General features: G+C 34.9%; 1 protein-coding gene across 1 annotated transcript; it reads right to left on the bottom strand.

The window, feature by feature from the left end:
• Positions 1–44: 44 nt before the first annotated feature.
• On the bottom strand, positions 45–27,962 carry mios (missing oocyte, meiosis regulator, homolog (Drosophila)). The gene is given in 11 exon segments (NM_201333.1): positions 45–951; positions 4,292–4,421; positions 4,534–4,738; positions 7,728–7,880; positions 9,709–9,867; positions 9,945–10,010; positions 11,942–12,111; positions 17,353–17,607; positions 19,678–19,776; positions 22,041–23,374; positions 27,899–27,962. Coding segments are annotated over 10 exon segments (2,631 nt in total). The 5' UTR covers positions 23,344–23,374; positions 27,899–27,962; the 3' UTR covers positions 45–860.
• Positions 27,963–27,980: the final 18 nt, after the last annotated feature.

The raw sequence follows: 27,980 nt of genomic DNA on the forward strand, positions 1-27,980 counted from the left end.
GCATTGTGTTGCTACACACACACACACACAAACACACAAATGCATTAACAACTCAAGTGTCTTTAATAACATTAGTCCCTCAATGAAAGTTCTTTCTTTTTCTCAAAAACATCAGACAATCGTTTAAATAGTAAGGATGTTAAGTTGTCATTGCATTGATTGTGCAATAAATTAATGTAAGCACTACAAAATTTCATCTTACATTGTCTTCATTTTCAACAAATAAAACAGAACTGTTAACCCTACACATTTAAACAAACAAAAATCAGCAAAATCACGGTGTAAATTTGTTAAAAGCGTTATTTAAACAAATAAAATACTTTAATGGAACAACTTCCCAGTGAAGATCATTTCTTTTGACCTGCATTTGTAAAACATTCAACATTCTCAATGCTAATATCTTTGTTAGATCTCTTACAAATCAGTTTTTAACATCTGATTGAGCTTCAGTGTGGTATAGACTAGAGTCATTTGCAATAAATATGCATCCACAAATGCATTCTCTAAGGTTTTCCTTGAGTTGAAATGAACATTTTGTAATATTTCTCTTCCCAAGTCAACACTGAAATAGTTTTATTTGCTGGACCGCAAATGCACTGGTCAGACATTCACACGAACCCCCTGCTCAACTGCCTGTGGGGTGGGTGAGTTAATCACGGGTAACATAATCCTATCTAACTGCTTTAGTTTCTGCAACAATAGAGCACCTGTCGTGGACATGAGGTGTGCAGAATGCTTCAGAAAGACACATATGCTCGTCTTTGACTCACTGAAACTGTGGGAACTTACAGTACTAGCGTGGGTAGCTGGTTTCTAGTATGTGGGAGATTTAAGTTTGAAATCAAAAGGCAGAAAGGCTTCTATACGCTATCTGAAGGCACCAGGTTTCCTGTGGTGTCCAGCTGCATGCATTTACAGGTGCACGCTGACACGGGACATTCACTGTGATCTCTGAAGGAAAGGAAAGAAACAAAATAAATACATTAAAATACTGTGCTTCGTGCTAAATATTAGTGTATAAAAGAAAACTGGAGTAATGGCTGCAGAAAAAGATCAGTTTTAAAATCACAGGAAATGAGTGCTTATTAAATTATGCAATGTGTAATGGAAAAAACATACTAGCAATGCAGTAAGTCATGTTAGCAAAATGTTATGTAATGTAGTAGCAACATAATAATGTGTTGTTTAAGCTCATTTGGGGCATTCAAGAAGTGTTCAATCATGCTAGCAACATAACAGCACCATGATGTTGAGGTAAAAATCATGCAATTGATTGTCCAAACAATAAAAACATTATGATATTATGTGCTAAAACAAGTTAAAAACATTTGAATGGTGTTAAAATGATACTAGCAACATATTAGCTGTAGTCATGTTAGTAACATGTTAAAACTTTAGCATTAGCACAATAGCATCATGTTAAAACTTGCTAGCAATGTATTATATCAGTTTGTTAAAACACATTCAAAACAAAATAATATGTAGTAAAACACATGATGTATAACATAACTTGGTAGTCAGTTGTCATGTTAGTAATGAGTGAAAAGTTTATGCTAATTCTAAGTGTTAAGAGTATTATAGAAGTGTGTTAATACTTCCTAACATGGTAAAACACAGTGATTTGTTAAAAACCTTGTTAAAATGATGAGCTAGTAATGTGTTATATTAAGGTATTAATTTGCTAATTCATGCTAACAATGTATTACAACATGCTAGTAGTATGTTCTATCAACGGAGCTATGTGTTAACAGCATGTTAGCAATGGATAAAAAAAGTTAATACTAAGCACATTCTAAGCATTGGCCGTATTCTAGACATGCGTTAATATTTGCTAACAACATGCTAAAACACAGTGATTTGTTTAAAACCTTGCAAAATTAGCTTACAATGTGTTATATCATGGTATTCAGGTGTTAATTCATGCTAACAAAGTCTTACAACATGCTAGCAGTATGTTGTACCAAGAAAGCTGTGTGTTAAATTGTGTTAACAGCATGTTAGCAATGTGAGAGAATTTAATACGAAGCACATGTTAAGCATTGGCAGTATGCTAGAAGTGTGTTCAAACATGCTAGCACAATATGTTAAAACACTGTAAAAACCTTGCTAAAATTTGCAAACAATGTGTTTTATCATGGTATTAATGTTTTAATTCATGCTAACAATGTTACAACGTGCTAGCAGTATGTTACATCAAGCAAGCAGTGTTAAATTGTGTTAACAGCATGTTAGCAATGGGTCAAAAGTTAATACAAAGCCCATTCTAAGCATGCTAACACACAGTGATTTGTTAAAAACCTTGTAAAAAAATGAGCTAACAATGTGTTATATCATGGTAGTAACGTTTTAATTCATGCGAGCAATGTAGTACAACATGAGGAATCTTTGTCTTAAATTGTGTTTAAACAGCATGTTAGCAAAGTGTGGAAAGTTAATACTAAGCATATTCTAAGCATTAGCAGCATCCTAGAAGTGTGAAAAAACAAGTCAGCAACAGGCTGAAACATTGACTTGTTTAAAAACTTGTTAAATGAGCTAACAATGTGTTATATTGTGGTAGTAATGTTAATTCACGTTAACAATGTGTTAAAACATGCTACCAGTATAGTGAGGAAGCTATGTGTTAAATAGTGTTTAAACAGCATGTTAGCAATGTGTGAAAAATAATACCAAGCAAGGACATTCTAAGCATTAGCAGCATCTTAAAAGTGTGTTAAAACATGCTAGCAACATGTTAAAACACAGTGGTTTATCAAAAACCTTGTTAAAAATTTGTAAAAGTATTTTATGATGGTACTAGTGTGTTAATTTATGCTAACAATAAATAACAACATGCTTCCAGTATATTATATTGAGGAAGCTGTGTCAAATTGTGTTTAAACAGCATATTAGCAATATGTAAAAAGTTAATACTAAGCACATTCTCATGCTGCGTTCACACCAGACGCGGAACAGACGTTGCACGCGCGAGTGATTTACATGTTAAGTTAATGCAAACATGCGAATAAACATCTCGTGGCGCAATTTGCGCAAATGGCGCGATACGCACAAATTGAGCGTTTTGCGCATTTGAGGCACTTAACGTGGTTCGCGCGAATCGATTGAGTTCTAAAATCTGAACTCAGCGGTGATTGTGACGTATCGCCTGTTGTTGGTGTCCCAGGGGAAATCCTCCAGCCGACACTGACAAAAAGTTCATCAAACTGGGCTCGGCTCAGTCAGAAGCACCGCTGAAAGCCTCCATCATCCAGGTTAAGTTTCTGGAGGAGTTTATGAGCTCACAGAGCTGGATGCACCTCTGAAAGGATCTAGTGGACTTAGACACGGCCCTGCAGTTATCGACGCTGTTTTTCAGCCTTCATAAAGCACATACACACTGTTATTTTCTTCATAAAATCCATGTTAGCCATTTAGCAACAAAGCTAGTCACCGGGCAGATAGAAGCCCTGCCCATCAAGCGAATCCACGTCTGTTCTGAAGTGAATTTGACGTGCAAATGAAGTGGGGTTTGACGCGCGAATGAAGCAAGTAAACTCAAATGTTCACGTGGCTATTTACGCACGAACAGCGCGATTTATCCACGCGTTTCGCGTCTGGTGTAAACACAGCATAAGAATTAGTAGCAACATAGAAGCGTTTTTAAACATGTTAGAAACATGCTAAAACAGTGATTTGTTACAAATCTGATTAAAAATGAGCTAATGTGTTATATCATGGTATTAATGTGTTAATTCATGTTAAAAAACATGTCAGCATTTTCATTTAGCATAACGTGAAGTTAGAAACACTTTTAATGCATTAAACCCATTTTTTGCAGCCATGGTAAATAATGCTAGCACGCTATGCATACAATAGCGACAGTTTCAAACATACGAGCAATGTGTTAAAACCTCAAAAGCATAAGCAAACAAAGCACCAAATCATTGTAGCTAAATCAATGTGTTATCTTTATTTTTAAAATAAAAAGTTTACTGACCCCCAAACGCAGCATCATTGTATTTATCATAGTACTAATGTGTAAATTCATGTTAAAAAAACATGTTAGCATTATCATTTAGCATTATGTGAAGTTAGAAACACTATCGATGCATTAAATCCATGCTAGGAATGGTAAATGATGCTAATATGCTATGCGTTTAAACACTAGTGTCATATTCAAACATATTAGCAATGTGTTAAAATGTGCTAAATCATAGCAGCTAAATCTAAGTGTTATCTTTATTTTAAAAATAAAACATTTACTGTCCCCCAAATGCAGCATCATTGCATTGTATATGAATATGGCTCTTACCTGAACCAGCTAAGCATATGACCCGCATGGCCACCATGCCGGCAGTTGTGACACCAGGTAAACCAGTTATTAAACTGCGCTAGTTTTTTGTCTCGTGTGAGATCAGCTTTCTCGTCTGCTTTTCCTGTGCCTGATAAGATGAAATAAGTGAAATTCAGAAATTAATATTATATTATTGTAGATATGATATTACTATAGTACATTATAGTATCAAACAGAAGTTTAAATGATCCATCAGTCACCTGGGCAGCTGGAAACAGGGGTGCCCATGTTCATTAAGCAGAGGGCACAGCGTGGGAGTGGTTTACGACAGCCCGGGCAACTGGTGACCTTTGACTTGGTGGGTGACCCGCTGACCCCGTACTGACTGAACCCACGGCCCTGATGTGGCATCGCTGAGCAGCTGTATGATATAGACTTCCCACAGAAATTGCAGCTGACAAACACCTGCACAGATGCAAGAGAATGACAATAAATGGAACAAAAGTCAACAGAAATTGATCAGGATAGGATATAAAATTAAAAATCTTTCTGGAGCATCAAATCAGGATATGAGAATGGTTTCTGAATTATAATATCAATGTAGACTGTCGAAGTATTATGTGATGATGCTGAAAATTCAGCTTTGCATTAAGAGATACATTCATTAATTCTCCTTCGGCTTAGTCCCTTTATTCATTAGGGGGTCCACCAACTTATCCAGAATATGTTCTACCCAGCGGATGCCATTCCAGCTGCAACCCAGTACTGGGAAATACCCATACACGCTCATTCACACACATACACTATGACTAAGTTAGTTTATTCAATTCACCTATAGCGCATGTGTTTGGACTGTGGGGGAAACCAGAGCACCCAGAAGAAACCCACACCAACACGAGAACATGCAAACTCCACACAGAAATGCCAGCTGACCCAGCCAGCACTCTGAGCCACCATGCCGCCCAGCTGCATTCATATATATATTCAAATAGAAAATTTAAATACAGTATTACTGCTTTACTGTAATTGTGCTCAAATAAATTAAAAAGAATTAAAAAATTTACTCATTCATTCATTCATTTTCTTGTCGGCTTAGTCCCTTTATTAATCCGGGGTCGCCACAGCGCAATGAACCGCCAACTTATCCAGCAAGTTTTTACGCAGCGGATGCCCTTCCAGCCGCAACCCATCTCTGGGAAACATCCACACACACTCATACACTACGGACAATTCGGCCTACCCTATTCACCTGTACCACGTCTTTAGACTGTGGGGGAAACCGGAGCACCCGGAGGAAACAGAGGCTCGAACCAGCGACCTTCTTGCTGTGAGGCGAACGTGCTACCCACTGCGCCACTGTGTTATTTAAAAATTATATAAACATAAATTTTATAAACTAGAAATTACAGATTAATTGATATTACTATTGGACCGATAATAATTATCCCTCAAGGCATCTTTAAGGGTCACACTAGGCTCAAAACTGAACGTAGCCTTAAAATTAAACTTCTCCGGAAAATTATTAGAATAAATTTTTGCTCAGTTGTATATTTGTGTTTTTGTTTTATTTGATTCAGTATTTTGAGCAGATTTTAAGATACTATTTGGAATACTTCTACAATTTACAGTAATAAAATGATTAACCCTACTGTGAATTTTGTATATATTTTCAAATATTTTTCAGGGTATATGCAGGAATCCTAAAGGTAATTTCAATACCTTTTTAAAGACCTTCTCAGAATATTTTAAGACCCCATCGAACCTCAAGTTCTAATAAGTATCAAACCTTTAATTTAATAAACAGTTGTTAATAAACATTTGTAGTTAAATAAATCACTGGAGCACAACCATGCAACAGAACTCAGATGAGCTTTGAAGAATAAATTATTTTTTATTGTTTTCGGTTGTTTTCAGCGACAGGCTTCAGCTACTGTTTAAACCCATCTTTCTCCAACCAGGAGAATGCAAACTTACATTTTCCCATTTTGCCATCTACTTGCATAGTTTCGCTACATGTGGAGAGCATTACATCACCTTCCCGCGTTTGTCGCGCCCCGGCCTGAACCAATCACGTGGATCAAGCATGCTGTTGTTAATATTAGTAGGAAAATAAATATATTTATGCTTTTTTGGAGTCAAACACGTTGGACAATGCCTGAACAAAATTTAAGACCTCGTTCAAACACGATTAAGACTTTAATAACTTTTAAGGGCTTTATTTTACTCATAATTGATTTATCAATCCAATTGACCTTATTCTAAAATGCGGAAGTGCGCCTGTTTTCGCAATTGTCTTAGAACTTCCGATTTAATCGCCTATGGGAGAAATGACTAGGAATAATAAACGGGAGAAAACGGTCAAACTACTTGCTCAACAAACAAATGTTTGCATGAATATACAGACCAAGTAGAATAATATAATAAGAAAATATCAAATTGCAACATCAAACAGCGTAACGAGCAGTTTTTAACGTCAAAAAATGAATGGAAGTGAATGAGACCGGAAGTCTCAAGCCAAAAAGATTCAAATGGCAGCGCCCACTCGTCGGCGGAGAATAAGGTGAATAGGCCAGTCATTTTCATTCGGCGGCCATCTATGAAATGCCTCTCAGGCGGTATGCTTGGGCATTTTGTTTAAATTGGGAAACATCAAATTCTCCAAAACTGCTTGCCAAGCTTACGATCGAATTTTATATTAGAAATCATCAATAAAATTAAACAAAAATTGTCTTTTTAGTTATTTCTAAACATTCGAATCAGACATAATCTGCAGAAACTCACATCTGGTTCAAGCCCCTCCTCCAGAGAATCATCAGTTTATAGTGATCAATGATTGGCTCCTGTACTAGAAGGCGGGGCTTCATTCGCTATATTGACCGATACATTTTTCCTCATTCAAATGTATATGAGTGACGTGTCTTGTGTATTCTATAGTCTTTGAATTGCCAAACATTGAGCATAATAATTTTAATAACTGATTTATTTTGTCTTAGCCATGATGACGAAACCTAATATTTTACTAGTTATTTTGCAAAAGACTAGTATTCAGCTTAAAGTGCAATTCAAAGACTTAACTAGATTAACCAGGCAAGTTAGGTTTCTTAGGCAAGTCATTGGACAACAATGATTTGTTCTGTAGACAACTGAAAAAATATCTATATTTCTCAAGGAGGCTAATAAGACAGAAAAATCTAATGTCATAACCAGTAAATTAAAATGTAATTTAATTTAACATATGCATACAAACACATGCACACATACATATATGTAGCATTTTTAAGGCCTTTATTAAAGTAAGAATAGTGCCATCTGGAGGTTTTTTATGACCCACCAAGTGTCATGCCATTCATTTTTGATCAAATAACCCATTATATATATCAAAAACAAATTTGGGCAGTGTTTATATCTGCCGTATGCACTTGAAACAACTATCAGAAAGAAACATGATGCTAACCTGTGCAAGTGGTTTTGAGCTGGGATCCAATTTGCTTCTATGAATGTCAAATTCAGCCCGTTTATGCCAGAACCTCCAGGCGTCCAACAGATTACGATAGTTCTCGATCCAACACTGCACCCGAGGGTCCTTCAGCACCTCTCCTGGGGAACCCTAAAACACAACAAACTTATTATTCTGATGATGTACAGGTCAACTTTTTGAGCAATGTTGTCAGGCAGAATGATGTTGATTGGCTACTTTTCCATTTATAATGACCAACAATATTGTATCTGTAACCCATTGCCCTGATAAGTTATTCTGTGTCTCCTCTGGTTGCCCATTTATGACATTTTTCCCATAAGGTTTTTTGCCCAATAGCATTGCTCAAAAAGGTTGCCCTGTCTATCATCAGCATTAGAATGATTTTTGAAAGATCACTCCCAAAAAAGATCCACCTATATACATAAAAAATAAAAAAAGGGAATTGCCTGAAACATAGGACAGAGAGGTAGATTATATTTAGGGGTGTCACGATTTCGATTTTTAATCGAAATCAATCGAAATTTATGCTCAATTTCGATTATCGAATCAAAAAATAGAATCGTCGATGCTGCCACGCCCCCATGTCACGTTAGCTTGGCTTGCCAAGCGGGAAAAAAACAGGCTTGTTGAAGTGCTTGCTAAACTGCAGACGCAGGAGACCCGTCGACAGAGCTTAAATCCTCTCCTCTTTCAATGAAGTCGCCGGTGTGTAAGTATTTTGGATGTCCAGTTAGTTATGTTGACAACGTTCGTGTTGTCGACAAAAAAAACACAGTTTGCAAGCTCTGCTATGTACGTATTACGTTTGGGATGATAGACGATGGGCGCATCGCGATCCTCCGCCCCGCACCCATTGCAAATCCGCTTGCGAAAAAAACACACTCAGGCCCTGTTTACACTAATATGTCTTTGTTTTTAAATGGCATTTTAGAACGACAACGATCCACATCCACACTGGCGTGTAGCATTTCTGAGCAGCCCTCCTTCCTCACTACTGCTGAAAACGCACATCACGTGACCACACACACTCATTCACACACAGATACAGTCGCACACACATTGTCATGCGCTCGAGACAGCGGGTCAAGGAAGTCAGCGAGTCAGTAGACTGCTTCCATCTTTTACTTTCACACAAGTACTTAGTCATTTTAGCGAACACCTCAGATACTGTTGGCTGGTGTCTGTTGGTTGTGCACCTTTTTTACAGACGCCATTATAACGACACAGATCACTGCCTATTCACAGGTCCCGCAGAAAAAAAGTGATTGACAGGTGGTAATTATGTGTGTAACTTACCTTTATTCGTTTACTGTATGATTTGTTTATGGGTAAAACAAAGACCATGCAAGTCAGGTAGTTTAAAAGGTAGGCTACTAATAATTAATTCGTTATTAATTAATTAATTATTCATAATCGAAAATCGAATCGAATCGTGACTTTAGAATCAAAAATGTAATCGAATCGCGGATTTGGAGGATCGTGACACCCTTAATTATAATAAAAACAATAATAGTGATATACTATATTATATTAGGTGCAAAGTCAGAATTAAAAGAGCTTGTTTTCCTGCTTGTGTCATTTATTTTGGCTGTGGAATCCTTCTTTAACCGATAGATAATGAGAATGATGAATTGTCCCGTGGTAGAAAGAGTAATGGCTCACTTTTCATAAGATTTCCTGTTAACTCTCAGACCTCTGATTTTCACTTTTTTATTTCAGGAATAAGTTATATTTTACAATATGTTCAAATAGACAAATACATTTTCTGCTTTTACTGGAATAAAATCTTTCTTGTTAAAACTTTAAATAACATTAAATTCATCAGTGACCACAAACTTCTGAAAACAAGTGTATATTATAATACAAAACATCCATCTATCTATAGACTAAACCTAGAGCAGATAATTTATTTTCATGTAACTTTCTCCTCATGTAGTGTTTCTGGACATGCGCTGACCTTAAGCATGCAGAAGCTGGCTGTCTGTACATCTCCTGTTCGGTCTACGTAACTCTCCATGAGGTCGACTCCGTCTTTGGTCAGTCCTGTTAGCAGGATTCCCTCCAGGTTACCAGCCTCCTTCATCTCATTGGTCAGTTTGTCTATGTAACGAGGCAACTTCAGGGAAAGAAAAAACTACAGTGCATTACATACTGCACAGTGATTTGATGAAAGTATGGGTGAACGGGTCTTACCTGAGCATCATTTAGAAACATGCACGCAAAGGCCACTCTGTCCCTGACCGCCACACGACTCTCATACTGCAAAACAGAAAACCACATCATATTACTTTTTCACCTGACGAAGGCAACATACTGACAAACTAATCAATCTTATTATAAAATTTATGCTAAATAATGTTAACATCATGCTAAAATCATGCTAGCAATGTGAAACATCATGGAAGAAACATCCTACCAACAAAACAACAGGATAGCAATGCAAAATCATGATTGGCATTATTAAAAAGCATGCTAAAATAAATTATTCTAACATTGTTATAAATCGTGCTAAAACATGCTAGCAACATTCTAGAATCTAAACCATTTTAACAACATGCAAGCAATGCTAAATAATGATTAGCAAAAAATAAATAAAAATGCTTAAATACTACCAACATGGTAAACCGTACTAAATACCAAATGCACATGGTGCCTAGTCAAAGCAGAAACATATTGGCAACATGTTAAATCCTGCTATCAATGTTAATTCATGTTAACATGTTAAAACCATACTAGCAATATGCAAAAGCATTTTGCTAAATCATGTTCAAACAAACCAGAAACATGCCAAGCTGCTTTGAACTTTCTAAATCATCTTAAAAACATGCTAAAACATGTTAGGAATGTGTTAAATTATGATAGAAAAATGCTACAAACATGCTAAAACCTTCAATCTAGTGTGTATCATTTAATTTTTCCAGGAAAATGCCAAGCACTGATATTAACTTGCAAAAAATATCTCAAAAACATGCTAAAAGACATGTTAGCAATGTGATTAATTATGATAGAAAAATGCTTCAAACATAATAAAACCTTCAATCTAGTGTGTATTATTTAATTATTCCAGAAACATGCCAAACACTGCTATTAACATGAAAACTTACCTCAAAAACATGCAAAAACATGTTAACAATGTGCTTAATTATGATAGAAAAATGCTACAAACATGCTAAAACCTTCAACCTAGTGTATATTATTTAATTATTACTGAAACATCCCAAGCACAACTATTAACTTTGCAAAATCATCTTAAAACATGCTAAAAACGTTAGCAATGTTCTAAATTATAATAGAAAATGCTAGAAATTTTAAACCTTCAACCTAGTGGATATCATTTAATTATTCCAGAAAAATACTAATCATTCCTTTGAACTTGCAAAATCATCTTGAAAACATGCTAAAAAACATGTTAGCAACGTGCTAAATTATGATGGAAAAATGTTACAACCATGCTAAAACCTTCAATCTAGTGTGTATTATTTAATTATTCCAGAAACATCCCAAGCACTGCTATTAACATGAAAAGTTATCTTACATACATGCTTAAAACATGTTAGCAATGTGATAAATTATGATAGAAAAATGCTACAAACATGCAAAAACCTTCAAGCTAGTGTGAATTATTTAAATATTCCAGTAACATGCCAAGCACTGCTATGAACTTGCAAAATCCTCTTAAAACCATGCTAAAAAACATGTTAGCAACGTGCTAAATTAGGATGAAAATGCTACAAATATGCTAAAACCTTCAACCTAGTGTGAATTATTTAAATATTTCAAAAAATCCCAACCACAACTAATAACATGCAAAGTTATCTTAAAACACATGCTTAAAACATGCTAGCAAAGAGACAAATTAGAACAGAAAATGCTAAAAATATGCAAATTTCTTCAACCTAGCGTGAATAATTTTACCATGCTAAAAACAACAATTTAGCCATGTTAAATCCCGCTAGTGAACATATTAAACCGTGTTACCAGCATGCTAAATAATAGCAAGATATTAAATACTGAAACAAACATGTTAAATAAAGTTAACAATTAACTTAATAGTTAATTTTCTCCAACTTTACACATCCAGTTAAACACTTTTACCTCAATATTCAGTAGTTTATAACAACATGATAGCATATCTTAAATTGAACATTCATTTAAGCACAATATTTTAGTCTAGTGTTGTATTAACATACCAATACGCCATCATAGGCCCCAGGCTCACTGGTGAGGAAGGCAAACATGATGCACAGGTAGGGCTTCTTCAGCTGGAGTCTAAGAGAGCTGCACATCTCTCTCCACAGTGAGTTCTTCTCATCGGTGTAGCCAGACAGAGCCATAGCCACCACATTCAGATTCAGATCGCCTGATGCCAGAGAAAGAAAGAAAAAAAAAATACAAACAACAGTGAGGAAGATCAGACCATGTAATTAGGCCCGTAATATTTAATCATATTTTATTATTAGTAATATTTAATATAATTATAGTAATTTTGGCCATTTAATAATTAGGGAATGGAATCAGAATGTGAAAACATACAGTTGAAGTCAGAATTATAATCCCCCCAGAATTTTTGGCCCCTTGTTTATTTTTTTTCCTTCAACTTCTGTTTAACGGAGAGAAGACACATTTCTAAACATAATAGTTTTAATAACTAATTTCTAATAACTGATTTATTTAATCTTTGCAATGATGACAGTAAATAATATTTGACAAGATATTTTTCAAGACATTTCTATACAGCTTAAAGTGACATTTAAAGGCTTAACTAGGTTAATTAACTAGGCAGGTTAGAGTTATTAGGCAAGTTATTGTATATTGATGGTTTGTTCAATACAAAACAGTCGGAAAAAAGAAATAGCTAATAATTTTGACCCTAAAATGGTTTTTAAAAAATTTAAAACTGCTTTTATTCTAGCCGAAATAAAACAAATAAGACTTTCTCCAGAAGAAAAAAAATATTATCAGACATACTGTGAGAAGTTCCTTGCTCTGTTAAACATGATTTGGAAAATATTTCAAAGAGGAAAAAAAATAAATAAATCAAAGGGGGGCTAATAATTCTGACTTCAACTGTATGTCCAACCACAGGTGTCAAAGCCAATTCCTTGAGGGCTGCAGCTCTGCGAATTTTAGTTTCAACCCTAATTGAACACAGCCGATCAAACTAATTAAGCCCTTCAGGCTTGTTTGAAACCTACAGGTAAGTGTGTTGAAGCACGGTTGGAACTAAACTGTGCAGAGCTGCGGCCCCCCAGGAACTGGGTTTGACACCTGTGTCCTAAACAAATAAATCATCATCATCATTTTTTTTGTTTTTTTTTATTAAAAATGTAAATTTTACATTAAAAAGTTTAATGTAATTATTGTAATTATTGTACTACTTTAGAGTAAATACTACAGTGTTTTTTTTTAAACATACTGATACTGACACCTCTATCAGAGATTGGATGAGATGACAGAGATGACAAACAGCTAAAATGTTACTAACAATGGTCATTATGTATGGGCGATGTGTATTGCATCACCAAAAATTACTGCAGTCCATCTGTTGTGCAATAAGTCAATATATTAATTATTGTGACATGTCAACGTGTAATGCTTAAACACATGGCAGACAACTCAAGAATATTAAATTATAAAGCTCACGACAGTACAATTAGTGAAAGAGTGGGATAAGCATAGTATTTCAAAGGTTAAAAAGGCATGAGTTGGAGAGTTACATCTCAGCATTTCATAAGATTTCTTGAACCACGTCTTTTGAACAGATGAGAGTAGAGACTAATAAACCCATAAAGAAATCATTCTTTATGTAAATGTTGCTAAAAGTGTACCTACAGCACAGGTTTCAAGCTCAATTCCTGGAGAGCCGCAGCTCTGCACAGTTTTGCTCCAACCCTAATCAGACACAGCTGTGTCTAGTAGTGTCAGCTATTAAGTGGATCAGCTGTGTTTAATTACAGAACACAGAGCTGCGGCCCTCCAGGACTTGAGTTTGAGACCTATGACCAACAGGCAACTGAATAATAGGGTCTCCTAAGTTTTGATCGAACATAAGGAAATAGTCAAATATGAAAGCAGTCATTTATTTACCATTGTGCGATATTTAAAGAATTCCTGGTGAATGAATTTTGTAACTTGAATTTTGGTTGGAGAATTGACTGCAAAACATTGCTAGACATGATATAACATGAATGACATGAATAATAATAATCATTAAAGTTGTATATTTGTCTATTTAAATAAGTCTAAGGAAATAAGTATTGAACATGTCACAATCTCTCTCAGAAAACGTATTTCTAAAGGTGTCGTTGACTTGAAATATTCCCCGTATGTTGGTAACAACCAAAGAAATCCATGCATAAAAAGAAAACAAATCTATTTAGTTTACGAATTAAGTTATGTGTAATAAAATGTAACGATTCAGGGGTAAAGTATTGAACACATGAAGAAAGGGAGGTGTAGAAAGGCAATGAAAGTCCAGACAGCAGCTGAAATCTCTCAGTAGTTCTTCAGCAATCATCTGCACTTCCTCTGTGTAAATGAACATTAGCTGCTCAAGTCCAACATCTACATTAGCAGGAGGATAAAGATGAAACCAGGGTGGACATTTCAGCAAGACAATGATCCAAAACACAGCCAAGGAAACTCTCAAATGCTCAAAAGCTGTAGAATGGCCCAGCCAACCACCTGACTTCAACCCAATTGAGAATACAAAATAAAGATCAGATTTGATAAACGAGACCCACAACTCTGTGAAAAACTCACACCTGAGCAATGCATGTGACTTCATTCTCCATATTAGAGGCGTCTTTAAGCTGCAATCACCAAAATAAAAGTATTTTATATAGTATTAAATACATTTAAATATATTAAATACATTTTAGTAATTCAGTACATTCTAGTTGTGTTGTTTCATTGTTATTAAACATAAAAAGATCATTTTTTTAGATAAATTGATATAATTTGTGTTGCTTTTCAAAATTGTTAAACGTTTTTGTTGCCTTGGAAATGCAAAATGTACTCGCTAATTAGGAATCGCCCATACGCTTCTATTACTGCCTGCAGAACAGCATTAAACATTCTGCTCACTTTGTGTTCCTGGGAACAAAAAACATCATACGACGTTTAGGTGAACGCTAACAAAGCACAACGCAAAGACAAAAGCCTTGCGGCTGTAGGTGTGAAGAACTACACCCTTTATCACCCAGATCATATCTGTTTTCCAAACTGAGCCAAAACAAATCATGCTTAAAACCCAAACAACAGGCAATAGTACATAAGCAAACAGTCCCATATGCCATATGCATCAGCAGCTTCAGGCTATTTTATTAGTAAAGAACTGACAATGTGTAATACAAGCCATGTTTTTGTTATTTTATTAAGTACACGATAAACGCTTTTGATTGCAAACAAGCAGCTGTCGGTGTCCACCCTCAGTCTAGCCTGGGTTTAAAGGAAATCACACATTAACATTACAAAAACACACATGCAAATAAAAAGCAACTACAATGTGAAATTAAAATGATGAAAACTTGAAGATATAAAAAAAATCTATGCTTTTTTTATTCATGAAAGCTTTTAAATTTAATTACATTCTGTATCATAATATTATTAAAATTTTTAAAAATATATAAAAATGACAAAAAAACTAATATTTAAAAATGCTTTTAAATACAATTAACGACTATTACTGCAGTTATGTAATACTATTAATGCTTTTCTATCTACTAAACACTATTCTGCAGTATTACAGTAAAAAAAAAGATTTTTTGTGCATTACATTAATGACAACTGTGCAGAGCAATGTGCTAAAAATGGGAAAAATGTATTTGAGTTATGGTATGTTTTATATGTTTAATATATATATATATATATATATAGCTGATTCTAGCGTTATGGATGTGACATTTGCAGTAAAAATTCAAAACATAAATTCGCAGAGAAAGTATACGTTAACATTATATTGAATCATCTGTTTATATTTTCCAAAACAACTAACCACAGAGTTATGGAATCAAAAAATTTAAATCTGTGAACATTTTTATACTTTAAATTAGGAAAATAAACATGCGTTATGGATGTGACAAAAAAAAAGTCCCTGAGTTTACAGTATACAACATACTTTGTAGAAATTCTGTGAATTAAACTGCACAACCCAAAATAAATAATGCTCATCAAAAGTATAAGAGTTGGCTCGTTATAGAACAAAAATGATTGATTTTATTTTATTTTGACATTTTTGCATTTTTGAGGGAAAAGCTTTGTTATGGATGGGACACTTTTTCGTTAGGGATGTGACGGATGTGAAATTGCCATTTGTTTGACTTTGGTAAATCAAATATAATAGTTTGAAAACATTGACAGAGACATTTTTAAGTATTTTTAAAGTACTGTAAAACACTTGCCTACACAAAAAAGCGTAGAAACGGTTTCGCTAATTTAATGAAAACATTTTTCTTTTCATGACAAGGTTGACATTTTCATGGAATTGCTCATATATATATATATATATATATATATATATATATATATATATATATATATATATATATATATATATATATATATATAAATAAAAAGATGCAATGATGATATATATAAATAAAAAGATGCAATGATGATTTGTATATGTGTATTAATCTTTCGAAGCGCTGCATTCAAATCTGTGTTTGATTGAGAGAGATTCAGTTTTTACACTTTTTTAGTTAGTTACAAACAAATAACTAATACAGAAGTACTGGAAGATCAGTTTATAGTTCAGTTATACACACTGATGTTTATGGTAAAGATTAAAATCACTGTTGTAACTGGACGCTGGTGAATGTTGTAGCAATTACATTGTGTAACCAATGGGTGGCGGCAAACAGCCATCAAATTTATGTCACTAAACAGATTTCAAAAATGATCCACCTAAAATGTTTTAAGTGTGAATTGTTGAATTATGAGTTTAAAATAAATTTGATATGTTGTACAAGATGTTAGATTGCTATATTTAGTATTATCAGCAACAGTAGCAAAGATGTACGTTCCTGTAAGAAAACATTGCAAATAATTGGAAATCCGGCGACAGCAATCATCAAACACTTGGGAACAACTGTGGCCGAAACCAAAGTTTACAGTGACTGTGATTTCTCTGGACTCTTCTCAATCGGTGGACTTCTACATTCTGATTGATTCCCGCTGAACCAAGTCATAGCTCATTACCATAAAGATTACTTGATTTCAATTCTCCTCGGCGCACCGTGGTGCTCCTCGCCGCATATCGCCACCGGCTCCTCTTGAAAATGAATGACTTCCAGCTACTTTAACGCTCTCACGCCTTTTGGTGTGAACGTACAGCAAGACTGACATTCCTTGTGTATTCTATAGTCTTTGTTAAAGCCGACCAGTCAAATAGTCGGTGCAACCGCTAATATTTACATGCTTTATTTTGCTTCTCTTTACCATATGAGCATTATTTGTTGGTTTGTTTTAATTGTAATTAATAGTTTAAATGCTTTTAAAAAATGCTATTAAGAATAGACAAAAAGAAATTTTCTCTTAAAATTCCTCCTTTTTCTGTTGATTGATTCTGTTGTTGATGTGACAGTGACAGTCCTGTTACCTTTCTCTGAGGAAGCTCCTTTATTCAGGATCTGAATGGCCCGCCTGATGTCCAGGTTAAAGAGGGCGACGGCAGCAGCTCGTTCCCACTCGCCCTCCTGCTCCAGAGACTTCAGGAAGGGTTCAACATCGGTGTCGGGCCCTTGACTGATCCAGCCACACAACTGCAGGGCCAGACTGCGCTCCTCACTGTGGAACCGTGGGACGTCCGTCTGCCTGTCTGAACCTGACCAGCACCGCCGTGTCTCTGTAGTGCCTGAGGAACCAATCGTTATTTCTTTATTCACTCATTACCATCAGCATCAAGATCTCAAATATATCACAATAGGTATTGAGTGAACAAAAAGTTTTCCACCTTTTTCTTTCACCCCAAGATGCTTTTCTGTGAATATGAAAGTCAATTTTCGTAATCTACAGTACTGTACAAAATAGGGCTGCACACATTGGAAAAAAACTGATATTGCGATATTTATTTTTCTTTGATAAATATTACAATATGAATACAGTTTCACAAGACGATTTGAGCTTTTTGACTGTTTTAATCACAATGCAAAAAAAATGCTTTTCTTATTTTTCTTTGTCTCGTTTCTAGTCCAAAAATTCTTAAATCAAGTAAAAATATTGTTTTGTTTTAAAAGTCATGTGAAATAAGGCAAATTTAAGAGGTTTTCCTTAAAATAAGCTAAATTATCTGCCATGGGGTGTGTAAAATAATCTTGTTTTCACTTTGAAATGTAGATATTTAATTAAAAAAAATAGTCAAAAATTCTAAGTAAGAAAAACCTTTTTTCTTTTCCCAAATCATATAATTACCATATAAATACAGTAATTAAATACAATTGTGTAGCTCCTGATTAATTATAATTTAGACTCAACATATATCTGTGCGATGTGACTATTGCGGATGCGCACATTGCGATATTGATGCTGAAACAATATATTGTGCAGCCCAAATGCAAAAGTCTTAGGCTTCTAGTATTTTCACAAAAAAAGGTTTTATTTCGGGTATTTCTATTTTTTCTGTAGTCAGTTGCTATATTTTTCATGTCAGTTTGAAATATCAATTAACATTTCCAAACTTTATTCTTTTCATAATTTGTAATTCTACAGTGAGAGTATTGTCAAATCATCATCAAGGGGCGCGTTTCCCAAACAACGCCGTAACTTGCGGCTGAACTATCATAGTGGAATGCATTGTTTGGGAAATGAATGATGTAGTTTCCCAAAACCCGTAGTTTCTCTGTTGCAGATCCATCATTTGAACAACGTTAGTTTTAACGTAAAATAGCCATAATGATGTTTTTAAATGCTTTGCTAAAAAGAAGCTTAAGAAGCTTCTTAAAACAATCCAGAAAAACGACATTCCTGATAATTGTGGGTAATGCATTTCATAATTTAGGTGCACAGTAAGAAAAAGCCCTTCCTCCCATGGTTTTTTAGTATGGTCACATAGTGTGGTCATCCAAAATGTGTATTTGATGTAGTTAATATAAGTTAATGTATTTATGGATTATTTTTGAAAGCATCCTCATTTTTACACAAGTGCCTAAAACTTTTTTTTTTTTTTTGAAGCATCTTAAAGATGTTGCCAACGTATTTCTGGAATTAGTTTGTCTCTTGTAATTCCAAAAAGACTGTATGATGTGTACAGCACTGGCTGTTGTCAGAGTCCTTACGCAGACAATAATCTCACTGTATAATTACAATTAATGATAAAAAAAATTGTTTGGAAATGTCAATTGATATTTAAAACTGACATGCTACAGAACAATATAGAAATAACCAACACTTTACCACTTTAGAAAATACTGGTAGCCTAAGATTTTTGCACAGCACTGAATATTCTATACACAATCAGTGAAGTGTTTTTTTTTAAATATATATATATATACACACAATGAGGGGTTACTATTCTCTCTTCAGTGTTCAATTAGTAGATGTTAAAGGAAATTAGAAGTAACAAATTAGTTTCAGTACAAATGAGCTTTGATTGTTCTGTTGAAAACTAAAGAAGATATTTTGAATAATGCGAGAAACCTGTACCAATTGACATCCATAGTAGGAAAAATTAATGCTATGGAAGTCAGTGGTTTCCAACATTCTTCAAAATGTCTTCTTTTGCGTTTAACAGAAGAAAGAAACTCAGTTTGAAACAAATACAAAGTGAGTAAATGATGGGAGAATTTCTATTTTTGGGTGAACTATCCCTTTAAGAGTGGATGAGAAAAGGTGGCAAGGCCTCCAATAACAGGCCAAATGAGGCATTTATCATGTCTACGAGAATTACTTCAGACGTTTTGTTGATCTAAACAAACAACACACTCACCAGAGCTGGACTTGACAATGTTTTTGATGCCGGAGTAGATGAGGGACTGTTTATTGCTCTGTTGCTTCTGTTCCACATTCTCAGTGTACTGTTTCATGAGTAAAAACTTACATAGGAAAAATAACACAGTCGAATAAAACAAGATCATAAGGAGGAAAATGTGAAAACAAAATTAAACCAAACATTTAAAGGATTTACAAAATCATAGCTATGAACATAAAAGAAAGCATTGATTTCTTATTTTTTCCACTGATCGCTTATTTTTGAGACTGTATGCTTGCTGTTTAATTCAAAACAAATAGCCCATAGATGGCCTTTGGAGAGATCTGAATTGTACATTGAGAATTTTTGACTATAAACTGATCAGTAGTTTTTTATTTATTAGTAAATAAAATTAAAATAATAAAAATATTTAGAATCTCATATCCCCTCTGTAAAAATATACGACCACAAACTGTCAAAAACAAATAAATAAAAATTAATCTGACTTTGAAAGTTTAGTTTTTTTGTACAAGAAATGTTCTCAAAATAATAATTTTGCATAATTAAATAACGTCTTATTTGCTTATTTAAATATTTTACAAACTGTATGATAGAAAATGTTAGTAATCTATTTTAATTATATTAATTCTAATATTATTCTATTATCTAATTCTTATAATTATTTTTCTCAAATATTTTCCAAGTGATTAACAGAGCAAGGAGTTTTCAGTATTTAGTATTATATTTTTCTTCAGGCGAAACTCTTATTTTTGGGGAAAAAAATAAACACTATTATTATAAATTTAAACACAGCAAATATTTATAGCCCCATAGAAAATTTGTTCGTTTTTCGATTCACTTCAGAACAAACAATTGTTGTTCAGTGACTTGCCTAGTTAACCTAAGTAACATAGTTAAGCCTGTAAACAACTGTATACTAGTATCTATAAAAAAAAAATAAGTAAAAAAAAAAACAGTAAAATATCATGTAGTTTTATGTGACAAGACAAAATAAATGAGCTATTAGGGGTTCCCACTCTTTCATAAACGGCAGATTTAAGGACTTTCAAGGACTTTTTAAAGCGCCATTAATTTCAAATCAAGCACCTTTGTAATTCACTCTGCCAGCATATGCACCACTATGAAAGCCCTTACTGTACTTAACAATTTACTAACATTTAATTGTATTGTCACACTGTATTAAAATCTCAGTGATGATGATGATGATGATGATGATGGTTTTAAATGTGTAATTTTCACAAAAAAAGTTCAAAGAACATTAATAAACTGTATATATGAAATTTACAATATTTTAAATATTCAAATGTGATTTTTAAAATATTGATACAATTTGCATTATTTGTCAGTTTATACCGGATTTAATTATTTTTATTAAGAATTTCTTATTGTTTCTTCTGTTTTTTCAGTCAGTACAATTGTTGAAATGACACAATAATCTTTGTTTTTATTTTTAATTTCGATTTTAAACACTTTCAAGAACATGCATTTGATTCAAGGCCTGGAAAGTACCTAAAAACAATCCATATGCCTGAAAGTCAAGTACTTTCAAGATATGTGGGAACTCTGGTTATTAAATTTATTAATTTAATTTCAATTTTTTATTTCAAGCACTTTTAAGAACCTGTGTTTATTTTTAGGTACTTGCCAGGCCTTGAATCAATCCATATGTCTGAAATTCAAGTACTTTTTAGAAGCGTGGGAACTATTATGACTAAACTATTATGTTAAAAAAAAAATTACATTTAAATTTTACATAAACATTTAAACAAGAATAAAAAAAAATGAGGGAATCTGGTGTTTAAACAACATGTGCAAAGACTAGGGCCAGACAGAATCTGCTGACATTTTTTGCTATTTCTGCTAAGAATTTTGTAAAAAATTTACTTAAATCTTAATCTATGAAATAAAAAATAAAACGGCTTTAACTTTTATTTAATGTTTACAATGCAAATCCAATTTGATCTACTTATTTGGTAAACAAAGCAAGTCTCTCATATAATATATATATATATATATATATATATATATATATATATATATATATATATATATATATATATATATATATATATATATATATATACTAAAAGACAGTAAATATTACTTTACAAACGGTATTTTAAATAAATTTTATGAGCATTTTAATTTTACTTTTATTGTATTAAAATAATATTAGTGAAATTCATTTAAAAACTGAATAAATATAAATTTAAACACATTTGCACAAGTAAATAAACAGACTCAATCATGGGCTAAAAATTTGAAGACATCTCCAGATTTCTGCATGCATAGATTCCGTGTGAGCCTAGTCATGAGCTTTTTGTCAATATGCTTTAAAAAGTCAAAGCAGTGAAGGATATAATGGAGTGTGTACCAGAGAGACCTCAGCTGTGGGTCGTCTCCTCCAGCCAGGACATGGTTCCTCCACACCTGGACAGTATCGTGGCCATATCGAGACTGTGCTCGCTCCCTCATCTTAGTGGCGATGTCCTTCTCAGCCTCTGCGGCCTGTCCGCTGTCCTCCGCACACTCGTACAGGTGCCGTCCGCAAGCCCACATCAGAGATGTGGTGGAGCTCCAGGCCAGAGAGATGCGCTCGAACAACGTGAAGTCATTCATCACGCGGCTGGGGGACACCACCACCATGCGGTTCTGTGCTGACGGGTGCCAGGCGAAGCTGCTGATGATGCTCTCGCTGCAGGGCTGCACCCCACGCTCCATGATGGTGGGCTCCACTTCATCCCCGAAAGGCATCGGAGTGTGCTGCATGTCATACAGCCGGATGATATTGCTGTCCCGTGTTAGCGTCGCTAGTAAACCCATCCGAGTAGGACACCATGCAACTTTAGTCAAAGGTTTAGGCTGTTCGTTTAAAGTAAAAACTGGTTTTTCGAATTTGCGCAAATCCCAAATAGCAACCTGACCTTCAAAATAAGACGCCACACGATCCTGAAAATGAGGGTCTACAGTTACGCCCTGGATTGCTTTAGTATTCACAAACGTCTTCTGGCTGGTGTTACGCAGATCGAAGATGGCAAGATTTCGATGCATGCCGGCAAGAAGCAACTTTTGGTGGTCACGAGGGAGCCAGCAGAGAGAAAGGCAAGCATCGTTTTGACCCAGCTCATACAGAGGTTTGGTCACCAGCAAACCAGAGTCTGCGTCTCCAGAAAGACGAACCTTCTCAGCGGGAACGGCTTCCGGAGAAAACTTACTGCTGATGTCCCATATGAGAACGGAAAAATCAGCCCGATGTTTGTCCAAACCAGCCGCCAGCCAGTTACTGTCCACCGGGTTCCACGCGAGAGTGTTGCACTGCCGAGCGTGTTTAGGAACAAACTCTTTACCCGCGAGGTCCTTACTTTTGGAGTTGTGGCTCTGTCCCAAACTGGTTAACACGACTCGGCCATTGGTATGTCCCACAGCTAACAAACACTCTGGCTCATGTTTGGGATACCAGGCCACGCATTTCATAAAGGGGGTGTCGGAGTTGATGGCCAGCAGCGTCGCTGCCGTCTCCTCGGATAACTGAAGAGCTCCAGCTTTGGTTTCAGAGCTTCCAGAAGGTCCGATCCGGTACAGACTGAGCTCAGTGTCGCAGATCACATAGCGGTCCGCGTGATGAGGAGACCACAGGATATCTGGCTTATAGCCGCTCGACATGGCAGGACAGTGGCTTGTTCAGTGCTGACAGCTGTGGATGATAGAGATACTTAGTATCAATATAAACAATAATTGAGTCCTTTAAATGACTTATTTTACTACATAACATTCTCCACTGGACAGCAATGTAACATTTACACAATCATCATCATCAGTGTTGTTGTATAATTTAAAAAAGTTAATTATTTGGTAGCACTTTATTTCATTCATTCATTAATAGGGATGTAACAATATTGTAAATACCGTCATACCGCAATAGTCATTTTTTTCAATATTACCGTAGGCGCATGACTCAATAAAACTATATTTCTGAGAAAAGTTTGCTTAGGCGAATGAAGCAAACAGGAGGTAGCGGAAACTACAATTCCTTTCAGCCTAGGCGTGGCCATCATCCTTTGCGGTCTGTTGTCACTACAGATCCAGTAATGGGGAAATGGAGTGTGTTGCTAGTAGCGGGGAAGAAAAAGAGCTGGAAATGATCGAACCTAAAGCGGGTTTTAAATCGGATGTGTGGAAGCATTTCGGTTTCTTTCTAAAAAGATACGAAAAAGGAGAAAAGGTGACAGACAAAGAAAAAAACAGTATGCAGGCACTGCCAGACTGTGGTGAAATATAAGTCGGGGAATTCGACTAATAACAGTCATGGGGACTGCAGAACACAGCACTCTTGTTAGATTGATGCAGACATTGACTTGTACCGTAAAGAGACCTCTATCTCACTCATGGCTTGTCCTCTCAAGTGGTGGAAAGACAATGCACAACGTTACCCACTGCTGTCAACCTTGGCTAAATCATATCTCTCTGTCCCAGAAACCTCAGTCCCAAATGAGAGGGTTTTTTTTCTGTTGCAGCTGGGGACATGCCCAGAGATCCCAGCTTTTACCGGATTATAGTTATATGATCATTTACCTTAAACCCATCTCTATCTAAGTGAGTGAGTGATTAAATGTTGAATGTGATGAGTTTTCAACAATACTAAACTGAAACTTATTTTTTTTTAATATGGTTTAATAGTTTTTTTGTTATTAAAATTGAAAAATTGAAGTTCCTGTTTCGAAACTTACAGATAGATGGCTAATGTGTATGTCATTGATATGTTCAATGCTAAGGTAAATAAACACTTTTGTGTTTATTTACCTTATTGTGTTTATTACAAAATACAAATTTGTGCACAAACACCAACCCTTACCCCAACCTAACAGTCATAATCTGATGAGAATTAGTTGGCATGTAGATGCAATGTAACTTAATTCAACAAAGGGACCATCAATATAAGAAACAAAACTATACAAGATAATTGTTACATAAATATTTAAATTTAGATCATTTGTATTATAGACATTTCAGATCTAAATATAACAAAACAAACCTTTATTTTAAATATGGTTATTCATTCGTTCATTCATTTTCTTTTCGGCTCAGTCCCTTTATTAATCAGGGTTCACCACAGTGGAAGGAACCGCCAACTCATCCAGCTAGTTTTACGCAGCGGATGCCCCAGCAGCCGCAACCCAACCCCCATCCACTCTTGCACACACTCACATACACTTAGGGTTGTAACAATATACCGTTATGACGGTCTACCACTATTTGAACGTGCACGATTATCATACCATGAACAATTGCATATCAATGGTTTTAACCCTTAAAGACCGAGACAGCCGCCCGCGGCTAAAAATAAGTATTGCTCTTAAATGTTTAATAACTGTTGATCCGCTGATCCGATTCATACAATTCAAAGATTGGCATAAAGAAGAGAATCTCAGCTTTCCAGTGCTTTATCACATAACATTCGCGGACTTTTAGAGGCTCCGGAATCAGTGCGGTTACGTCATCAAAATTTGACAACGCTGATTTGACAAAGAAACGCTCGTCACTGTGTCTCCGGACAAACCAGACATGATACATTGATGCATTGTCCCTCCTCCATGCCCAGATTGGTTCAAACTCGCTATATCCCAACCAATAAGCATAGGTTTCGCTTTTGTTTGTGGACCAACAATGAGCTTTTTGAACAACACGGAAAGAGAGATAAATAAAACACAAAAAACAAAAGTTTTGCATGAAATAATTCTCATACTAAGTACTTTTGCATGTACAGCAGCACAGAAACATGACAAAACAGTGACACAGCAAAGACGGACTGCTGCTCTTGCTGTTTTCAAAAGACGCAAGTGAAGGTGCAGCTGTTTGTCTGCATTGCAGACAACCATATCCAAATCCATATCCACAGACAACCATATCCATGCTGGCACATAAAACCTAAGGATGTTCCATATTGAATCTAGTTTCGTTATGTAACTATTTATAGTATAGTAAATATTTATATCTATTTTTTACTGAGGATTTGCATCATGTTTATTTGGACTTTATTTGGACTTTGACACATTAGTTATTATTTTCTTATTTTTATTTGTTCATTGTAAGTGGTGTTGTTTATAGTAACTGAAAATATATTATTTGGAAAAAGTCAAATTTGCTTCACTGTTCTATTATTTTGTAACATTTGTAACATACCGTATACCGCGAAACCGTCAAAACGTGGTATTGTTTTAGACGATTATCATACCGTAAAAAATTCATACCGTTACAACCCTACATACACTATGGCCAATTTAGCTTAGTCAATTCACCTATTGACCTTATTCTAAAATGCGGAAGTGCGCCTGTTTCTGCGATTGTCTTAGAACTTCCGATTCAGTCGCCTATGGGAGAAATGACTAGGAATAATAAACGGCAGAAAACGGTCAAACTACTTGCTCTACAAACAAATGTTTGCATGAATATACAGACCAAGTAGAATAATATAATAAGAAAATATCAAATTGCAACAACAAGCAGCGTAACGAGCAGTTTTTAACGTCAAAAAATGAATGGAAGTGAATGAGACCGGAAGTCTCAAGCCAAAAAGATTCAAATGGCAGCGCCCACTCGTCGGCGGAGAATAAGGTGAATAGCGCATGTCTTTGGACTGTGGGGGAAACCGGAGCACCTGGAGGAAACCCACGCCTGGATACAATTAATCGCCCTTACTCATAAATTCTCACAGCTATAATAAAGAAATGAAGAGACCACCTGTATATTGTCACTTTCTCTGGATTCAATATTTATAGTTGTGCTAGAGTAAAATATAATTTTTGTTTTATTTTGTAAACTGTCTGATGTAATTTCCTAATTAAAAATAAAAATGTTGTCACTCAGAGCATTTTAATGTGAATGAAATAGCAAAACACTGTTTTACTCATTTTTAGATCAAATAATACCAATGTTTTGACTCCAGAAGAGTTAAGAAATCAACATTTGGTGGAATAACCCTGACTTGTAATTATAATAAATAAATATATTTGTTATTTAGACCAAATGTCATTTTCTGTAATAAATGCTCTAAATTACTCTAAAATGGTGACCCAGTGGCACAGTAGGTAGTACTGACGCCTCACAGCAAGAAGGTCGCTGGTTCGAGCCTCGGCTAGGTCAGTGGGCGTTTCTGTGAGGAGTTTGCATGTTCTCCTTTCGTTCGCATGGGTTTCCTTCGGGTGCTCCGGTTTCCCCCAATGTCCAAAGACATGTGATACAGGTAAATTGGGTAGGCTAAATTGTTTGTAGTGAATGAGTGTGTGGATTTTTCCCAGAGATGGGTTGCAGCTGGAAGGTAAAAACGTGCTGTATAAGTTGGCGTTTCATTCCGCTGTGGGGGCCCCGTATAAATAAATCAAATAGAAAATGAATGAATGAAATTACTCTAAAATTCTTTTAAAAAATGTATTTGAGATTTGTAATAAATATTCAAAACAACATATTCAAAAGAACAAAACAAACATTACCATTTTACTTACACCCATAACTAATAAATCCAGTACACTCCAAGAAACAGACTTGCCATATGGTCTCTTCATTTATTCCGTAATAAATGTAACATATTATAAATTATATTTATTATTAGGTGAACCTGGGAAAATAATAACAGTAATAACTAAAAATAATGTTGATAAATCGCAGCAGGCTTAATAACGTTAGTTATAACCGTGTAAACAATATTCCTTTAATATTTCAGGAAAGGGTTAAAATAAACACGAGTAAAGTTGCACACGAAATTAAAAGTAATGAAGGCAAATGCAATCAAGACATTGTAAATATACTTTTTAAGAACCAAGAGAAATGTAAAAACGCTAAGAGCAAATAGAAGTGTTAACTGTGTAGAAAGAGACCACATTTGAAATAACATCAATAAAATTCTGCCTATATCTAATAAATTCCAGCACTTCGTATTATGAAGTAAATATGATATAAATAAAGATAGAAATGTAAAATAATTATTTAATGAAAAAATAAAAGTTAACTAGTTAATTAACGTGTAAGTTATATTTTAAGTTTAATAGCAGTTAACGTTAGTTAGCCGGTCAGCTACAGCTAAGCTAACCATATAAACCTTTTCTTACGCAGAAACAGATAACAAAAGACTATTGTCAATATATAATTACACAAAATGAACCCTGAATTGACATATGAGTAAATGACAGTCGGGTTTATACGCGTTTGAAAAATATAAACTCACATTTGACGTGCAAACATGCTGAAGTTTGTTTGGTTTGTGTGAAGTCGGAAGCATCGCAAAATGTAAACAGCGTGACAGAAGA

This window comes from Danio rerio, chromosome 16 (genome assembly GCF_052040795.2).
Source record: "Danio rerio strain M-AB ecotype USA chromosome 16, GRCz13ab, whole genome shotgun sequence".
In the NCBI taxonomy this organism is placed as follows: Eukaryota; Metazoa; Chordata; class Actinopteri; order Cypriniformes; family Danionidae; genus Danio; species Danio rerio.